The sequence below is a fragment of the Quercus lobata genome, chromosome 9 (assembly GCF_001633185.2).
Source record: "Quercus lobata isolate SW786 chromosome 9, ValleyOak3.0 Primary Assembly, whole genome shotgun sequence".
In the NCBI taxonomy this organism is placed as follows: domain Eukaryota; kingdom Viridiplantae; phylum Streptophyta; class Magnoliopsida; order Fagales; family Fagaceae; genus Quercus; species Quercus lobata.
The window spans coordinates 35,221,220-35,235,719 of NC_044912.1; the positions used below are offsets into that span (position 1 = coordinate 35,221,220).

Below are 14,500 nucleotides of genomic sequence, written 5' to 3' on the forward strand. Positions count from 1 at the left end.
AACCAGTCAGAATCCATAGAGAGAAACGCTATAGTAGTAGTTGTAGTAGTGTCCCACACACGATGATTGATGAATCACAAAAATTTTATAAAAAAAAATTGAGAAATTTTCCCATATTCTCTGGAGTCAAAAACGTTGTAAATTAAAGTCAAATCTGAACCTTCTCTTTAGTATATCCATTGAATGGCTGCGATTTTCTGACTCTCACACCCTAGGTTAGGCTAGGCTACCCCTAAAAACCTTGGATAGTGGGTCCCACATCCCCCAACTAAGAAATACTCCTACTCGTACTAGAGAAAAATAATAATAATAATAATAAATAAATAAAAATGGGACTGTTTTTTTAGCTACAAAAAGCACAATGTACACAACAGATTCGGACATAATTCCAAATCCCATGGCGTGAGTGAGAGAGGAGAGAACAAAAAAGAGAAAGAAACGTTTAGAATAGAATTTTCAACAAAACGAAGAAAGAAACCAAATCTCACTTCAATTACAAATAGAATAGGTACCTCCTCCACCGTTACGACCCTCCCTCACATTTTTCCCAATTCTCTCTCTCTCTCTGTTTTTTTAGGTTTAGCAGCAGCAGCACTTCACAGCTCTCTCTCTCTCTGTGTGCTCTCTCTGTGCTGGGTCTGAGTGCTTGTGATTTTGAGAATTTATCTCTGGTGATCTGCGTGTCTCCAGAGAGAATGATGGAGGAAACTAAGTTGTTACAGTGGAGCGTGATTAGATCTCTTCTCGCTATTCTTCAATGGTGGGCTTTCAACGTCACCGTTATCATCATGAACAAGTGGATCTTCCAGGTCCTTCTTCATTTCTCTTCCTGCCAATTACTGTTTCTTAGATTCCGCTTTTTCTTTCAATTTCTATTGCCATTTTTAATTTTTTTTTATATGTTTGTTTGATTTTTACTCTTAGTTTGTGTTTTAATTTTTCAATTTGGACAGTCTCTGTGTTATGGATTTAGTGTTTCAAAGACAGACGCTTCACTTGCCAATACACTGTTTCTTAAATTTGCTGGATTGATTGGAGAATTTAATTTGAAAAATGACAATTTACTATTGAGAAATTTTGGACATTTCTCCTTTGATTTTGGTGAACAAGACGAGCTATAAGCTATGGCGAGGCTATGAATTTCTGTGTAAATCGGATCTATGAATAAGAAAAGATATATGAACAGATCAGATCTATGGATGTAAAATTTAGTGGAATTAATTATTGATTATGTTGTACCTAGGTCCTAGAGAGATTATTTGCTTTGCTTGGTTAAGGAATCAGTCTACAACTTTTGATTTCTCTCTCTTAATTGAATATTTTGAAATTTCTAACACTGTTGACAAGTCTTGACTTTGACTCCCATTACTCACATGTCATGTGAAGATGGGTTGGTATTATGGGCCCTTCAAACTTCAAAATTTTGTTGAATAAGTCTCATAGTCTGCCTATTCTTTTATGCTGGTCCCAGGGAAGAGGGGGTAATGTATTCTTTGCCCATTCACTCTTTGGCTTTTTTCTTTTAAGGATGAGATGAAATGGTGAGATTAGAAAGATCCTATTGTCGCAGAAATAGAATTGTTGTTTGTTAAATGACCCACCCGGTTCATACTAGGAGCTTTAATTTGTAGGATTGGGGTAGGATCTAGATCCAAATTGTGAAATTGGTAGGATCGTGGTCCTACCGCGTTCTCGCCGGATCCTAAATTTTGACATATTTATAGCCATTGTTTGGACACTTGAGATCAACTAGAAATAGGGGAAAAAAATTTTAAGACCTTTTGTAACAAATCCATCACTTCTCCAAGATAAACCCTTTGCTCTTATTGATAACTTATACATAAGAATTTTCTATTAACTCTAATTGTCATTGTCTATTGAATCAATCACCAAGATGAAAAACTCTCCTCTCTATCGATTTGGCATATCAAAAGCACGTAAGAGAAATAAAGGCAATACAATATAATGATTATCAACTTTCATTCAGCTGAACTCATGCTTTTAATATTGAAACCCTTGTCGATGCTATTGTTATAATGTTTGTAGTTAAAAAAACTTATTTCTATTTGTGATATATACTTTTATCTCTTTAAAATTCATTTGATTTATTGTAGATTATCATTCTTATTTTCTATAAAAAAAAAAAAAAAAATTATCACCTATGTGATGTTGATGCTTCTTGAACACATTATTAATACCAGTGATTTTTCACTTTTTTATTCTAAAGGAAAGTGAAATCTTATGATTCTTGATCCGATCCTATGATTTAATCCAGAAGACTCTCCTTCTGATTCTACAATTTTGATTTTAAAAAACCATGATACTAAAGAGATGTTTGGAGCTAAGACCAGTAGTTGGTTCATGCCATTGTAGTAGAACATGATAATGATCTGCCAATGAGCTCTAGCTCAAATGACACTTTCTCTTCTTGTAAGAGTGAGGTGGAGGATGAGACCGTGGTTTCAAAACTCATCAGCACCATGGGTAACTTACCAATAGGGAGAAGGGAAAGAAAAAAAAAAAAAAAAACTCTATAATAATCTTAATCTAAGATTGTTGGACCTGGTGGGTTACAATGTTTTATGGCTTCAAATTTGATTCCATTGTTGGGCTCCTCTGAGACCTTGTCTAATTTTATCTTTCCAGTATATCTCTATAAATTGTGCAGAGGTGCTGAATTACTTGTTGATGGGGAGAACCTTGTATGAGTTATAATAACCCAATTTGAGCTCCTCAAGCTCAGGTGAATATTCTCAATGACAGGCAGTGCCTGATTTTCCTTTCTCCGTCTGTCAAAACCATGGTTAAATATTTTTAATTAACCCAGGATCACAAACTTCAGGGGATGAGGTTTGTTAATGGGCTTTGTTTACTGCTGCCTAATAAGATATTCAGATCCAAGTTTGACTTGGATATCCGTTGGATTTAGTCATTTTAAGTGTTTATAGATTTTGGATGCTTATTTTCTCCCTAACCATATGACCCGTTAGGGTGCATCCTAGTAGTTGGAAGCTTTAGATGAGCTATAGACCTAGACATCTTGGGTTTGATCCCTATTAGGAGTTCTCCTGGATTACTTGATATGCGGTTCTAGAGGGTGGGGTCATGTATCCGTGGTTTATCCCCAGGAGTGGGTTTAAAGGGCTTTGGCTTGGTGCGGTTCCACGTCATAAAAAATCTCTCTAACCATATGTTGTTTTATTTTGTGGCTCTAAACCTGATAATGAAATGTCCTTTTTCAAATGTACATGAAAGATTGATTTTGTATTGGCCATAATGTTCTAATGATCTTACTACATACCATTGCATGTATTAAGGCCAACATCTGATCAATGGAAGAGATTTACTGTGTATTACCCATAAATTCTCTATTTCAAATTGCTTCATTCTGGATCTAGACTACTTTCCTTTTCTTTAATATTTTATATAAAATCCGAAATGATGTCAAACCATGAGAGCTTTATTTGAATAAAAATCAATAAATGAGACATGCACCACAACAACAAGCAATACAAATAAACTTTTGTTTTGACTAAACATTTATGTATGACTTGACAGTTAATTCAGTTTTGACTGACTAATCCATATACTTCCTGCATGCATATGAGTTTGTCTATATTTCTATTTTACAAATATGATATATTCTAGCACATATCTAGTAATATCAATTGATGGAACTTATAATGCTTTCTCTGGTGTTACCATTATATTTATTGTTGTTTGTAGTTTCTTACAACTGCATGCCAATTTATCAATTACAACTTATTCCCTCCTCATTTATATTTTGATTAGTTAATTTTTTTTCCCAATCATTACTACCAACAATAGTTGGAGAAAAAGGTTGGCTTGATCCTCGCTATATTTGTGAGTTTGTGGTGATCACCACAGCTGATGTAAATCTAAACTAATTTCTTCTTTCAGAAACTGGATTTTAAGTTTCCTCTATCAGTATCATGTATTCATTTCATTTGCTCGGCCATTGGAGCATACCTCATGATCAAAGTGTTTAAGGTTAAACCACTTATAACGGTTGACCCTGAAGATCGCTGGAGAAGAATATTTCCCATGTCATTTGTGTTTTGTATCAACATCGTGTTGGGGAATGTGAGCTTACGTTACATCCCAGTTTCGTTTATGCAAACAATAAAGTCATTCACTCCTGCTACCACAGGTCAGTTTCAAGCATGGGTAACATCTATCATTATTTTCATCCTTGCTTTTTATAATGATTCTTAAATTGTATCCTAACTGCATCTGATAAAGAGGATTTTGAACAGTTGTTTTGCAGTGGCTTGTTTGGAGAAAATACTTTGACTGGCGAATTTGGGCTTCTTTGGTACCCATTGTTGGAGGAATTCTTCTCACATCGGTTACAGAGCTTAGTTTTAATATGTTAGGATTCTGTGCTGCCTTATTTGGTTGTCTTGCTACTTCCACAAAAACTATCCTTGCAGAATCTCTGTTGCATGGATACAAGTTTGACAGGTAGTGTCTGTATTCTTGTTTCCCCCCCCTTTTTTTTCATTATTCTCATGTCATCATTTTGTTTCTTTCCTTCTTGCCTTTTGTCTTTGTTCCTAGGCAAGGCACGTCAACTTTTTGATAAGTTTTCATCAATGTTTCTGTAGTTTTTTTTTAATGTAATATGCATGAGATGTGATGTATGATTCGTCATGTCATTGCACTATGAAGTTGTATGCTTCAGAATGATACCATTGATGTCAGTGCTTCCATATGGATCCACAGCCAAGTATGTGGAGTCTTTTCAGTGTCTCTTTTCAGTGTCTTTGTGTTCAAAACACAGAACATTGGCCGCATGTGGTAGTGGTACACAACTTTTGACAGCCTCCTAGTTGGGCAATAATAGCCTAAAGAAGATTCTTGTAGGTGTTAGAGAAGTTCGGGCAGTTCTGGCAATAAAATTGAATATTACCGTAGAAAATAATATGTAGAGTTTGCTTTGTTGAAATATTACCGTAGAAAATAATATGTAGAGTTTGCTTTGTTGATACTTTTTCAGTATATCAATATGAATATGTGATATTTTAAATAGAAGTATGATTAGTGGCCTAGACTCTCCCTTGCCAGTGGTGTCCTAACTGCCTAGGCAGTCTGTTTAATACCTTATATGCACTGGGACTGATGATGAAGATGGGCATGTCTATCTGAACATGAAGCCTTTTGGATTCCCCATTGCATGAATTTTGTTTCATGTTGCTTATGAATTATGATGGCCTGGCCTTTTGTTTCTTTCTAGCATAGGAACTTGTGCATCTCAATACTATCCAACAATTTTTTTTTTTTTAAGGAGTTGGAGAGAAGAGGGGGGGTGGGGGAGGTACACCATAGCAGCATTTCTGTCATTTGATCAATCTTCGCTCTTCTGTGATGGAAATGTTGTGCATTCAAGTGCTATAACACAATCCATGTGCATCATTCATTGTGTTAATTGTAATTAGAACCATGTCCTTGGGATGCATTGATTAACATGTAAATCAAAGAAAATAGTTCAATAATATAATTGACACTGAAGAATGACTATACAATTAAAATAAAAGAACAGAAGTTAATTATTGTGCATACACAGCATCTAAGACCCAACTTTTATTATTAAAACAGAAAATTATGGTAGATGATAAGTATCTGTTTGGCAAAAGCTAAATAGCTTTTAGCTTTTAGTCTCAGTTTTTTTTTTTTTTTTTTGAAATTTTACAAAACTAGTTTTTAGCTTTTTGTCACACATTTATCATAAATAAATAGTGAAACACTGATAATACTTGTAAATATTTTTGGAACTTTTAGTAATAGAATATTAATCAGAGTAATATTGTTAAACTACTTGAAACTTTATTAATAGAATTTACACAAAACAAATTATTTTAATAATTTTAGTATACTTGTAGTTTGCCACATGGCAAAAGCATGTTGTACAAGATGGAAACACTTATGCTGAACCACTAGCCATTTTATCAATCTTCGCTCTTCTGTGATGGAAATGTTGTGCATTCAAATGCTATAACACAACAATCCATGTGCATCATTCATTTTGTTAATTGTAATTAGAACCATGTCCTTGCGATGCATTGATTAACATGTAAACCAAAGAAAATAGTTCAATAATATAATTGAAACTGAAGAATGACTATACAATTAAAATAAAAGAACAGAAGTTAATTATTGTGCATACACATCATCTAAGACCCAACTTTTATTATTAAACAGAAAATTATGGTAGATGATAAGTGTCTGTTTGGCAAAAGCTAAATAGCTTTTAGCATTTTGTCTCAGTTTTTTTTTTTTTTAACAAAACTAGTTTTTAGCTTTTTGTCACACATTTATCATAAATAAATAGTGAAACACTGATAATACTTGTAAATATTTTTGAAACTTTTAGTAATAGAATATTAATTAGAGTAATATTCTTTAAACTACTTGAAACTTTAGTAATAGAATTTACAAAAAACAAATTATTTTAATAATTTTAGTATGCTTGTAGCTTGCCACATGGCAAAAGCACGTTGTACAAGATGGAAACACTTATGCTGAACCACTAGCCACAACCACATGTACAAGTGAGATGCAACTTATTATATAGCATATGATAAATGTTACAAAATACTAGTAATTTGAATGCTTAGAACCAACACAATGATATCTTGCTCTCACTTGGAGCAGCAAAAAAAAAAAATTGAAAAATTGGATCTATGTCCAACAGATCCCACCTAACAAGAAAAAGTATTTTGTTTTGGCTCGACCCAAAATCATATATGAGATAGCTTATTATGAATTTATAAAGGATGTTAATGTTGTTCTATATATTATAATTTGTTTACATAAATATGCAATTTTTTAAAATATAAAATAATAAATGAACAAATTTTATGCAAGCCGCCAACCTACCTCAAACCCCTTTTTGCCATGCTTGGGACCGGCTGTGAACAAAATATATGACATTAACATTGACACAGGCAGAAAAGATGCAATCTTTATTTATCTATATAATTTTCAATGCGATGCAATTTAAGAATGTCCTCATAAAATCTGCCCAAGTAGTGAACAATAAATTTCCAATAATGAGTGGTGAATATAGTGGATTTTGAGATGCTTGAGGTATTTATATATGGGCTGGGTTGCTCTTTGTAATCAGTACTGTTTTCTCATATTCTGGACTGATGCAACCCTAGCTTCACTTAGCGGTACAATGCTTAAGGTAGAGAGGGTTTGTCACTCCACTGTAAACCTGTGACAACATTCCAAAATTTGAACTCTTCCTCTGTTATTTTCTGCAACTAGGTGGATCCTAAAGATCATTATTATTTATATACTCTTGTTATGAGTTTCTCTTTCCTCACTCCTGTTCTCCTATCCAGGCACTTTGTGATTTTAGTTGTGTTCTCTTCTTTCTTGCTTGCTTACGTGAGTCAATGGATATCAATATGAGTGCGTGAAACTTGAGTTTTAATGTAGTGTGTTTGTGTGTCTCTCTGTGTGTGAGAGAGAGAGAGAGTTTTGCGTTTGATTTATGAGACTCTGTGAGAGAACACATACACATGCATGAGTTTCTTGTTTGTTTTCTAAGTGCATGATACTCTATCTTTTACTTCAAACAATAAAGGTGCACAATTTATGCTGGATTATTTAATTATTAATTCAACTTTATTTTTGGTCGGACTCAGCATAAACACAGTGTACTACATGGCACCTTTTGCAACCATGATTTTGGCAGTACCTGCAATGCTACTCGAAGGAAATGGCGTTTTGGAATGGCTTCACACCCATGAGTCTCTTTGCTCATCCCTCATCATTATTTTCAGCTCCGGAGTGTTGGCTTTCTGTCTTAACTTCTCCATCTTTTATGTGATTCACTCCACAACTGCTGTCACATTCAATGTTGCTGGAAACCTTAAGGTGAAAACAATTTAGCAAAATCAGATAGACTGTTTAATGCATTTCCTCATTATTGATGATATTATTGTTTTCAGATTGCCTTGCCACTGATTGTTCTTTATTTCTCAAGTGATTTTATTTAATAGACGTACATTGTTGAATTTTGAATACTTGAATCCGTGTATGCAACAAATTGCTTATTTATTTTGAATCCTTGAATCTTGTGAATGGTTCCAAGTTCCAACTAAGAACTTCTTACATCTTCTCACCCTTGTGCGCTGTCTTCACACTTGAATGAGTTCTTAAAATTTTGTATTACTTTGTTGTTGCATGTACCCTACCGATTGATGGACTGGATTATTCTTGCCATTCATATAAAGAAACCTCTATGTTTTTATTCATTGCATATCTTCCTTATCGGATGTTGTTGATTTACATTGCTGTGTTTGTTATGTACAGGTTGCAGTTGCTGTCCTTATTTCATGGCTGATATTCCGAAACCCAATTTCGGGTTTGAATGCCGTTGGATGTGCCGTGACACTTGTTGGATGTACATTCTACGGATATGTGAGGCACTTGCTCTCACAACAGCCACCAGGAACCCCTACCCCTCGAACACCCCGTACACCCCGGACACCGTTAAATCGGATGGAGCTGCTCCCCCTTGTAAATGATAAATTAGATGATAAAGTCTGATTCTGAGATGATGTTGAATGTGAGGATCCTGGAAGAGGTTAATAGGGGGAAAAAAAGGTACAAAAGAAAAAACAGACACTTCTCTTTGTTCTGTAAACTTGCATCAGTTCACTAGAAAATTTTAATATATGCATTTTACCTCTCAGAACTAGAAACTTATTCAGGTTCTTATATATATTGCCATTTTTGGCCTGAATGTATTGAGAATTATAATCTGTTGCCATTGATTCATATGCTTCTAGCCTATAGAAATACTTACAACATATGGACTCTTGGTCATCACAATATATCTCTCACAACATGTGGACTCTTGAATGTGGAGTCCATATCTTGCGAAAAAAAAATAATAATATATGACAGTTACATAATGAAATTATTGCAAAAGTGGAGCTAAGTCCAATTCCAAAAAAATAAAAATAGATGCCAGTTACATAATGAAATTATTGCAAAAGTAGAGTTGAGTCCAATTCCTGTCTAAAATTGAATTGATATTTGATACCAAAAAGAAGTAAACGAGAGAGGGGCAAGTGGTTGGGTCTTTGTTAATCGTAACGGACATAGACATTAATAAGAAGTAAACAAGCGGGACAACCGGAAAAGTAGTTGGAGACTTTGAAAGAATTTTTGGGCCGAGAAAAAGTGGGCGCGCTTGTGGAAACTTAAACGGATGGTGTCTCTTCCTCAGGCTCTTTTGTTAACGTACAACAAATTTATATGTTCCAACTTCTAATTACTACTATTATTCAGCCGAAAAATATCCATCAAGTTACGAGGCCAGCACAGCCCTCTCTAACTCTAACATAGGCCCCCAGCAAAGAAGTACTCAGCTTTCCTAATTGTCAATCTCTTTATCTTTTTTAACTGCTATCTTCAGCAATTATGGAAACTGGGGATTTGAAGATTTTAGCCACATTGTTGCAACATATATATAGCTTGAGAGAGCAAGAGAGGAGGATTATCATTGTCAATTAATAAGAAGAGACTAGAGAGATTAGTAGTTACAGATCTAGAACCATTTTAATTTCTCCCCCGCACCCCTAAACAAGTTAAGCTTAGAAAAGCTAATATTAGAAACTATCTTCTTCCCGTATATAATTAGCTCATTACATAATTAATAACAAGGACTAAGCCAAGAGCCAGAAATTCCTCTGCCATCTAGTGCTGATTAAGTACCCACCCATGCCTCTGCTCTGCTTTCTCACTCCAATGGTCCAGCAATCAGCATTGTTAATGCACCGCTCCACAAACTCCTCCGAGCTGTCTGACCCACACAAGCTGCACAAAGCCCCACTTTATCATTAATTTGATTTTAAATGATAGAGAAGTCAAGATCTAGAGTTCTGTGAACATAGATAAAAAAGCAAGGGGAGTGAATTGGGAAAAGGAAAGATGAGATTTAGATGGGTTTAAGAGTGGACCCACACCCACCAGCTGAAAAGTGTAGATGGCCTCTTCTGTCCAAGCACTAGCACAGACACTTCCAGCTTCTTCACTTGGCTCATCACTGTTGCCAGTTTTGGCCCTTGGATAACCAGTGCTTCTACTTCCACCTAAAAATTTACCCCACTCATGCAAGTTAACACAGCAGTAGATGAAACAGAATTTCTATTCAATACCAGAAATTAAATAAATAAATAAAGAAAAGAAAACAAGTAACAGGAAAGCCAAAGTGTCTGAAAATCTGCATCTTCCCATTCTGGAAAGAAAAAGAAAAAGAAAAAGATGAAAGGAAAACTGAAGCTGAAGAATCATCATTCCCCTTCTGCACTAAAGAAGAGAAAGGAGCTTTCTTTCATTCTTTTAACCTGAAAAGGCTATTGATAAAAGAAATAGTAATAAAAGAAAAGAAAACCGCAAAAAAACTGAAAATGTTTCCCTCTTTAAACAGGATTGAAACTTTGAAAGGTAGAAGAGGAAGACCAAGAAGGATCTGTCAAACACAATAAGAATACTACCCCCCCTTTCTCAACATATGGGATCTATCAAAAACAGGATGAAAAGGCATATAAAATGCAGAAGAGAAAGCAAGTTGATTATTTTTAATCTGATACTCCTAAGACTTAAACAGAGAAGGAAAAAATATAATAAACTCACTTGAACTTGACCCTTAAAAGAGAACAGAGTCACAAACACATACCTCTGGTTTACAAGCCTTGCAAAGAGATCCAAGAGAGTTGGCCAGGTCAGGAGAACAAGTTGAAGATGAGGAGTCAGATGCCCTCTCAGAGGAGCCAGGGATGATGTGAAGGAGAGTAAACAAATCACCCTTGTTAGCTACATGTGTGAGTGCCCACATCATTGCATGCTTGGAATGTGAGGTATTATCCACCACCACCATCACTCTCTTCCTCATTCCCAACCCACCATTCTCACTTCCATACATGTTAAGCCCTTCCATTTGCTTCAAACTTCCCTCACACCTACCACCAATGTAACTATTATTACCACCCCACCTCTTGGATGTTGATTTCCATGCTTCTCTTCCGCTTACTTGACTTAAAAAGGATCCTGAACCTGCCATTTTTCTCCTAGCCCCTATACCCTATAACTTGTGTTTATAGTAAAACTGTACCAACTCTGGAGAGAGAGAGATGCAGATGCAATAGAAGGGTAATAATGAGAAAACCGAGTGAGTGAGAGAGAGAGAGTGAGAGACTGATGGGTGGTGAGTTAAAAGGACAGAGAGTGGTGGGGGGGGACTGCTGATGCAAAGCCATAATTTTTATTTTATCTTTATGCAGGTTAAAGTGTCACGGGAATCCTTGTCCAGTTGTGGCTTAAGTCTGCGTAAACAATCACTACGCTCTGTTTATGATGATGAAACGGAGAATCATCTGTACTATATCTATATTTCTTACATCTCTCCTGGATTCCTCTATAATATTTTTTTCCTCTAAAAGAAAACAATAATTCTATTGACGGAGCGCTTTTTTTTTTTTTTCCTACGTTTCTGTTAAGTCATTGATACAAGAAGCGGACACATAAAATAATTGTTACGTAATAAAAATGATGTAAAGATTATGAGTTTTAGTTAGCAAAGGATTTGATTGGTAGAAGGATTTTTGTTTTTGTTTTCAAAACAGTATAAAAATATTTTTTTTTAAATTAAACTTGAAACTAATTTTCAAATAATAATTTTTATATTATTATAAAAACAATTATTTGAGAGACTATTTCTATTTTTGAAATTTAAAAAATATATATATTTATAAAAAGTAACATGTAGAATCTGTAAATTACTTTTTTTTTTAGATAATGATAAAGGAATAGAGGTTATTATGTACTCTCTCTTTTTTAATGATAACTTTCAAATTTGAAGTGTGTGAATTTATTTGTGATAAAGATAAACTCCCTAATTTAAGAAATAAAAGAGTTTGGACAAATATGTGAAGTCTACTATTTTCAATCTATTTGCAACTATATCATTAAAAACATTTTTTGTATCCGAAAAATACCCCTTTAGTTGTTTTCAAAATTCTATTTTAAACCAGGAAAATAGGATAAAGTTCTTTGAAAATTGAAAATTATATTTAGAAAATATTGACCAAATAATAAATTCAAGTGTGAGATCCACCATTTTATAGATTATAAAACAAAAAACTACGAGATATTTAAATACTCTTATTAAGGCAGTAAGGTCCTTAACTAGAAAATTTTATCTTTTTTGAAGAAATTTGAGATTATATGAACCAAAAATCAATTAATTGTCTTGACTTCATTAAATAATGGTCAAGTTGAAATTTTATTTTATTTATTAAAAATTAATATAAAAATAGGAAAATGTTGAGACCACCGAAAATGGCACAACCTTGTGTCACAACTCGTCACGTGACGAGTTATAATTAATAAAAGTGTGTCCTCACATGGCCCACAACACTTCTTCACTAGCACAAAATTGTTCCATTTTTAGTGATCTTAACACAACACATACAAATATTATTAGGCCACTCATAAGTCATAGGTCATAACTTACGCCTTTTTGATTCTCAAAAAAAAAATAAAATAAATAAGAGTAACTTATTCCTTAAATAGTGAATAAATTGCGTTGGGAACGTTACTTATAGAAAAATGCAACTTGTTTTTTGTCAGATTCGAATCCTATAAATCTATTCTGACAAATGGGAAATACAAATACTTTCATTTTAATTGAATACTTTACTTTTATATATATATATATATATATATATTACTACAATAGTTAGAACTTAGAATAGACGGAAAATTTGAACTTAAATCTCTTGGAAAAAAAAAAAGCCAATCAATTAGGCTACAAGTTCTTAGTAATTGAATAACAAATTATACATATCTTATTAGAGCATTCGAATGGTACAAAATTTTTTGTTTATTTTAGTATAAAATTTTACTTTTTTATTTTATATATTCAATTTTCAAAATATTTAATATTAAATTATCTATTTTATACTACATTTTATTAAAATATCAAAATTTCTTCTTTTCCTCTACATACAGTAACTAATATTTACTCTTTTCTTTTATTACTGGGCAACATAAAAAAAGATAAAATAAATAAATAAATACAAAATAATTAGTATTAAAATAAATTTACATACTCATCGGATAACTTTTAAGAAAAAGAAAAAAAGAAAGGATTTTATGCACTTTTCTATTATACGTTATTTCATGCCACAGGCATAAATAAGTGCACATGATCTACAGTGCTTTATACAGAGTCCAGACCCTTCAAATTGCATTACTAATTAGGTGGACCAACGTTCTTCTTTTTAAATTTTTTTTTTTTTAATTTTCCAGGTGAATCTCATGGGCTTTGAAGCTCCCCAACCTTTCACTTTCAGTCAAGTCATATCAATGGCTCTGTATCAAAGATTCCAATCATCGGTGTCAACTAGCTTTGGGAGACGCAATTTGCAGGGCAAGTTAACAGTTCCACAACAAATGGGGACCAAACCAAGCAATGATAGAATTGATGGAGTTCACATATAAGGAATAGTGCACCTCCAACCTTGCCTATGGGCTATGGCACTGTGCTATTGTCACGTTCTAATCGAGCCCTGCTTGCATCTGAGATTCAGAGGCTTCCAACTATCCCAAAAATGGCTTTGGTGGTTGATTATGCTTGGTACAGTTCACATGCAACAATCAATCAATTACAACTAAAAGCACGGTGTTCAATTTATTATGCATGCTCTTCTAGATTCACTAGAATCAAGATGGACTGTTTACAAGGGGGAGATCTGGACCGAGTGCCTTATTCTCACGAGCAAATTTGATTAACTTCCTTAAACAAATATGAAGTGTGCAAAGGGATGATTTAACAGAGGAATATATACACATACTATCTACTTCAAGGAAGAGTCAGTTTACTTTAATAAATGATTCTCTCTCTCTCTCTCTCTCTCTCTCTCTCATAATTACCTCCTATATGAAGTGTGCAAAGATGAATTAACTAATGCTTTTAAGTTATTAGTTTAAAAATATTTTATTCAAAGAATGATAAAATAAATAATAAATGTCGTTGAAAGTGGTGTCAATATTTTCTTATTATGATTTATTAACAATTGTTTTGCTCAACTGGTAAAATCCCTGATAGTTGAATAAGGAATTTAGAGTTCAATCTCCGCCTACATCAAAAATTGATTAGTGTCTTAGTCTGATGATAAAGATTTATTATCAAGAACAGACGTCATAAATTAAAACCCTCTTAAAAATAATAATTGCCTTAAAGATACCTGATAACATGACCCATTATTATTATTTTTTATAATTCTATAGTCATATAAAAAGATAGAGATATTTAAGTCTTTAATGTTAAATTATATTTTAAATTATTTGTATGCACGGAAAGTAATCTTTATCAAAGAATTATGTTAAGCTTAAGTGTTAAAAATAAAATAATAATTATGCTAGTGTGTATTAAGATTTGAAAGTATTGAAAATT

At 33.5% G+C, this 14,500-nt stretch overlaps 2 protein-coding genes across 2 annotated transcripts; one reads left to right on the top strand and one right to left on the bottom strand.

Moving 5' to 3' along the window:
- The first annotated feature begins 383 nt into the window (after window positions 1-383).
- LOC115959774 (UDP-galactose transporter 1) lies at window positions 384-8,844 on the top strand. Its single transcript, XM_031078338.1, has 5 exons — window positions 384-809; window positions 3,922-4,171; window positions 4,278-4,485; window positions 7,677-7,908; window positions 8,347-8,844. Exons 1-5 carry the CDS (start codon window positions 696-698, stop codon window positions 8,581-8,583), a joined length of 1,041 nt encoding a protein of 346 aa, XP_030934198.1. The 5' UTR covers window positions 384-695; the 3' UTR covers window positions 8,584-8,844.
- A 668-nt stretch (window positions 8,845-9,512) lies between these two features.
- LOC115959775 lies at window positions 9,513-11,290 on the bottom strand. The gene is made up of 3 exons (XM_031078339.1): window positions 10,721-11,290; window positions 10,012-10,133; window positions 9,513-9,858 (listed from the first exon to the last, which is right to left on the bottom strand). The coding sequence occupies exons 1-3, from the start codon at window positions 11,102-11,104 to the stop codon at window positions 9,708-9,710; spliced, it is 657 nt and encodes a 218-aa protein (XP_030934199.1). The 5' UTR covers window positions 11,105-11,290; the 3' UTR covers window positions 9,513-9,707.
- Window positions 11,291-14,500: the final 3,210 nt, after the last annotated feature.

What these genes read in the sequence shown, in the direction of transcription:
- LOC115959774 (XM_031078338.1), top strand. Translation starts at nt 696, where the DNA reads ATGATGGAGGAAACTAAGTTGTTACAGTGGAGCGTGATTAGATCTCTT. An exon ending in TGAACAAGTGGATCTTCCAG is followed by an intron (nt 810 to 3,921) that starts GTCCTTCTTCAT and finishes TTCTTCTTTCAG; the next exon opens with AAACTGGATTTTAAGTTTCC. An exon ending in ATGTTGCTGGAAACCTTAAG is followed by an intron (nt 7,909 to 8,346) that starts GTGAAAACAATT and finishes TGTTATGTACAG; the next exon opens with GTTGCAGTTGCTGTCCTTAT.
- LOC115959775 (XM_031078339.1), bottom strand. Translation starts at nt 11,104, where the DNA reads ATGGCAGGTTCAGGATCCTTTTTAAGTCAAGTAAGCGGAAGAGAAGCA. An exon ending in GCAAGGCTTGTAAACCAGAG is followed by an intron (nt 10,134 to 10,720) that starts GTATGTGTTTGT and finishes GTAAATTTTTAG; the next exon opens with GTGGAAGTAGAAGCACTGGT. An exon ending in CCATCTACACTTTTCAGCTG is followed by an intron (nt 9,859 to 10,011) that starts GTGGGTGTGGGT and finishes GGCTTTGTGCAG; the next exon opens with CTTGTGTGGGTCAGACAGCT.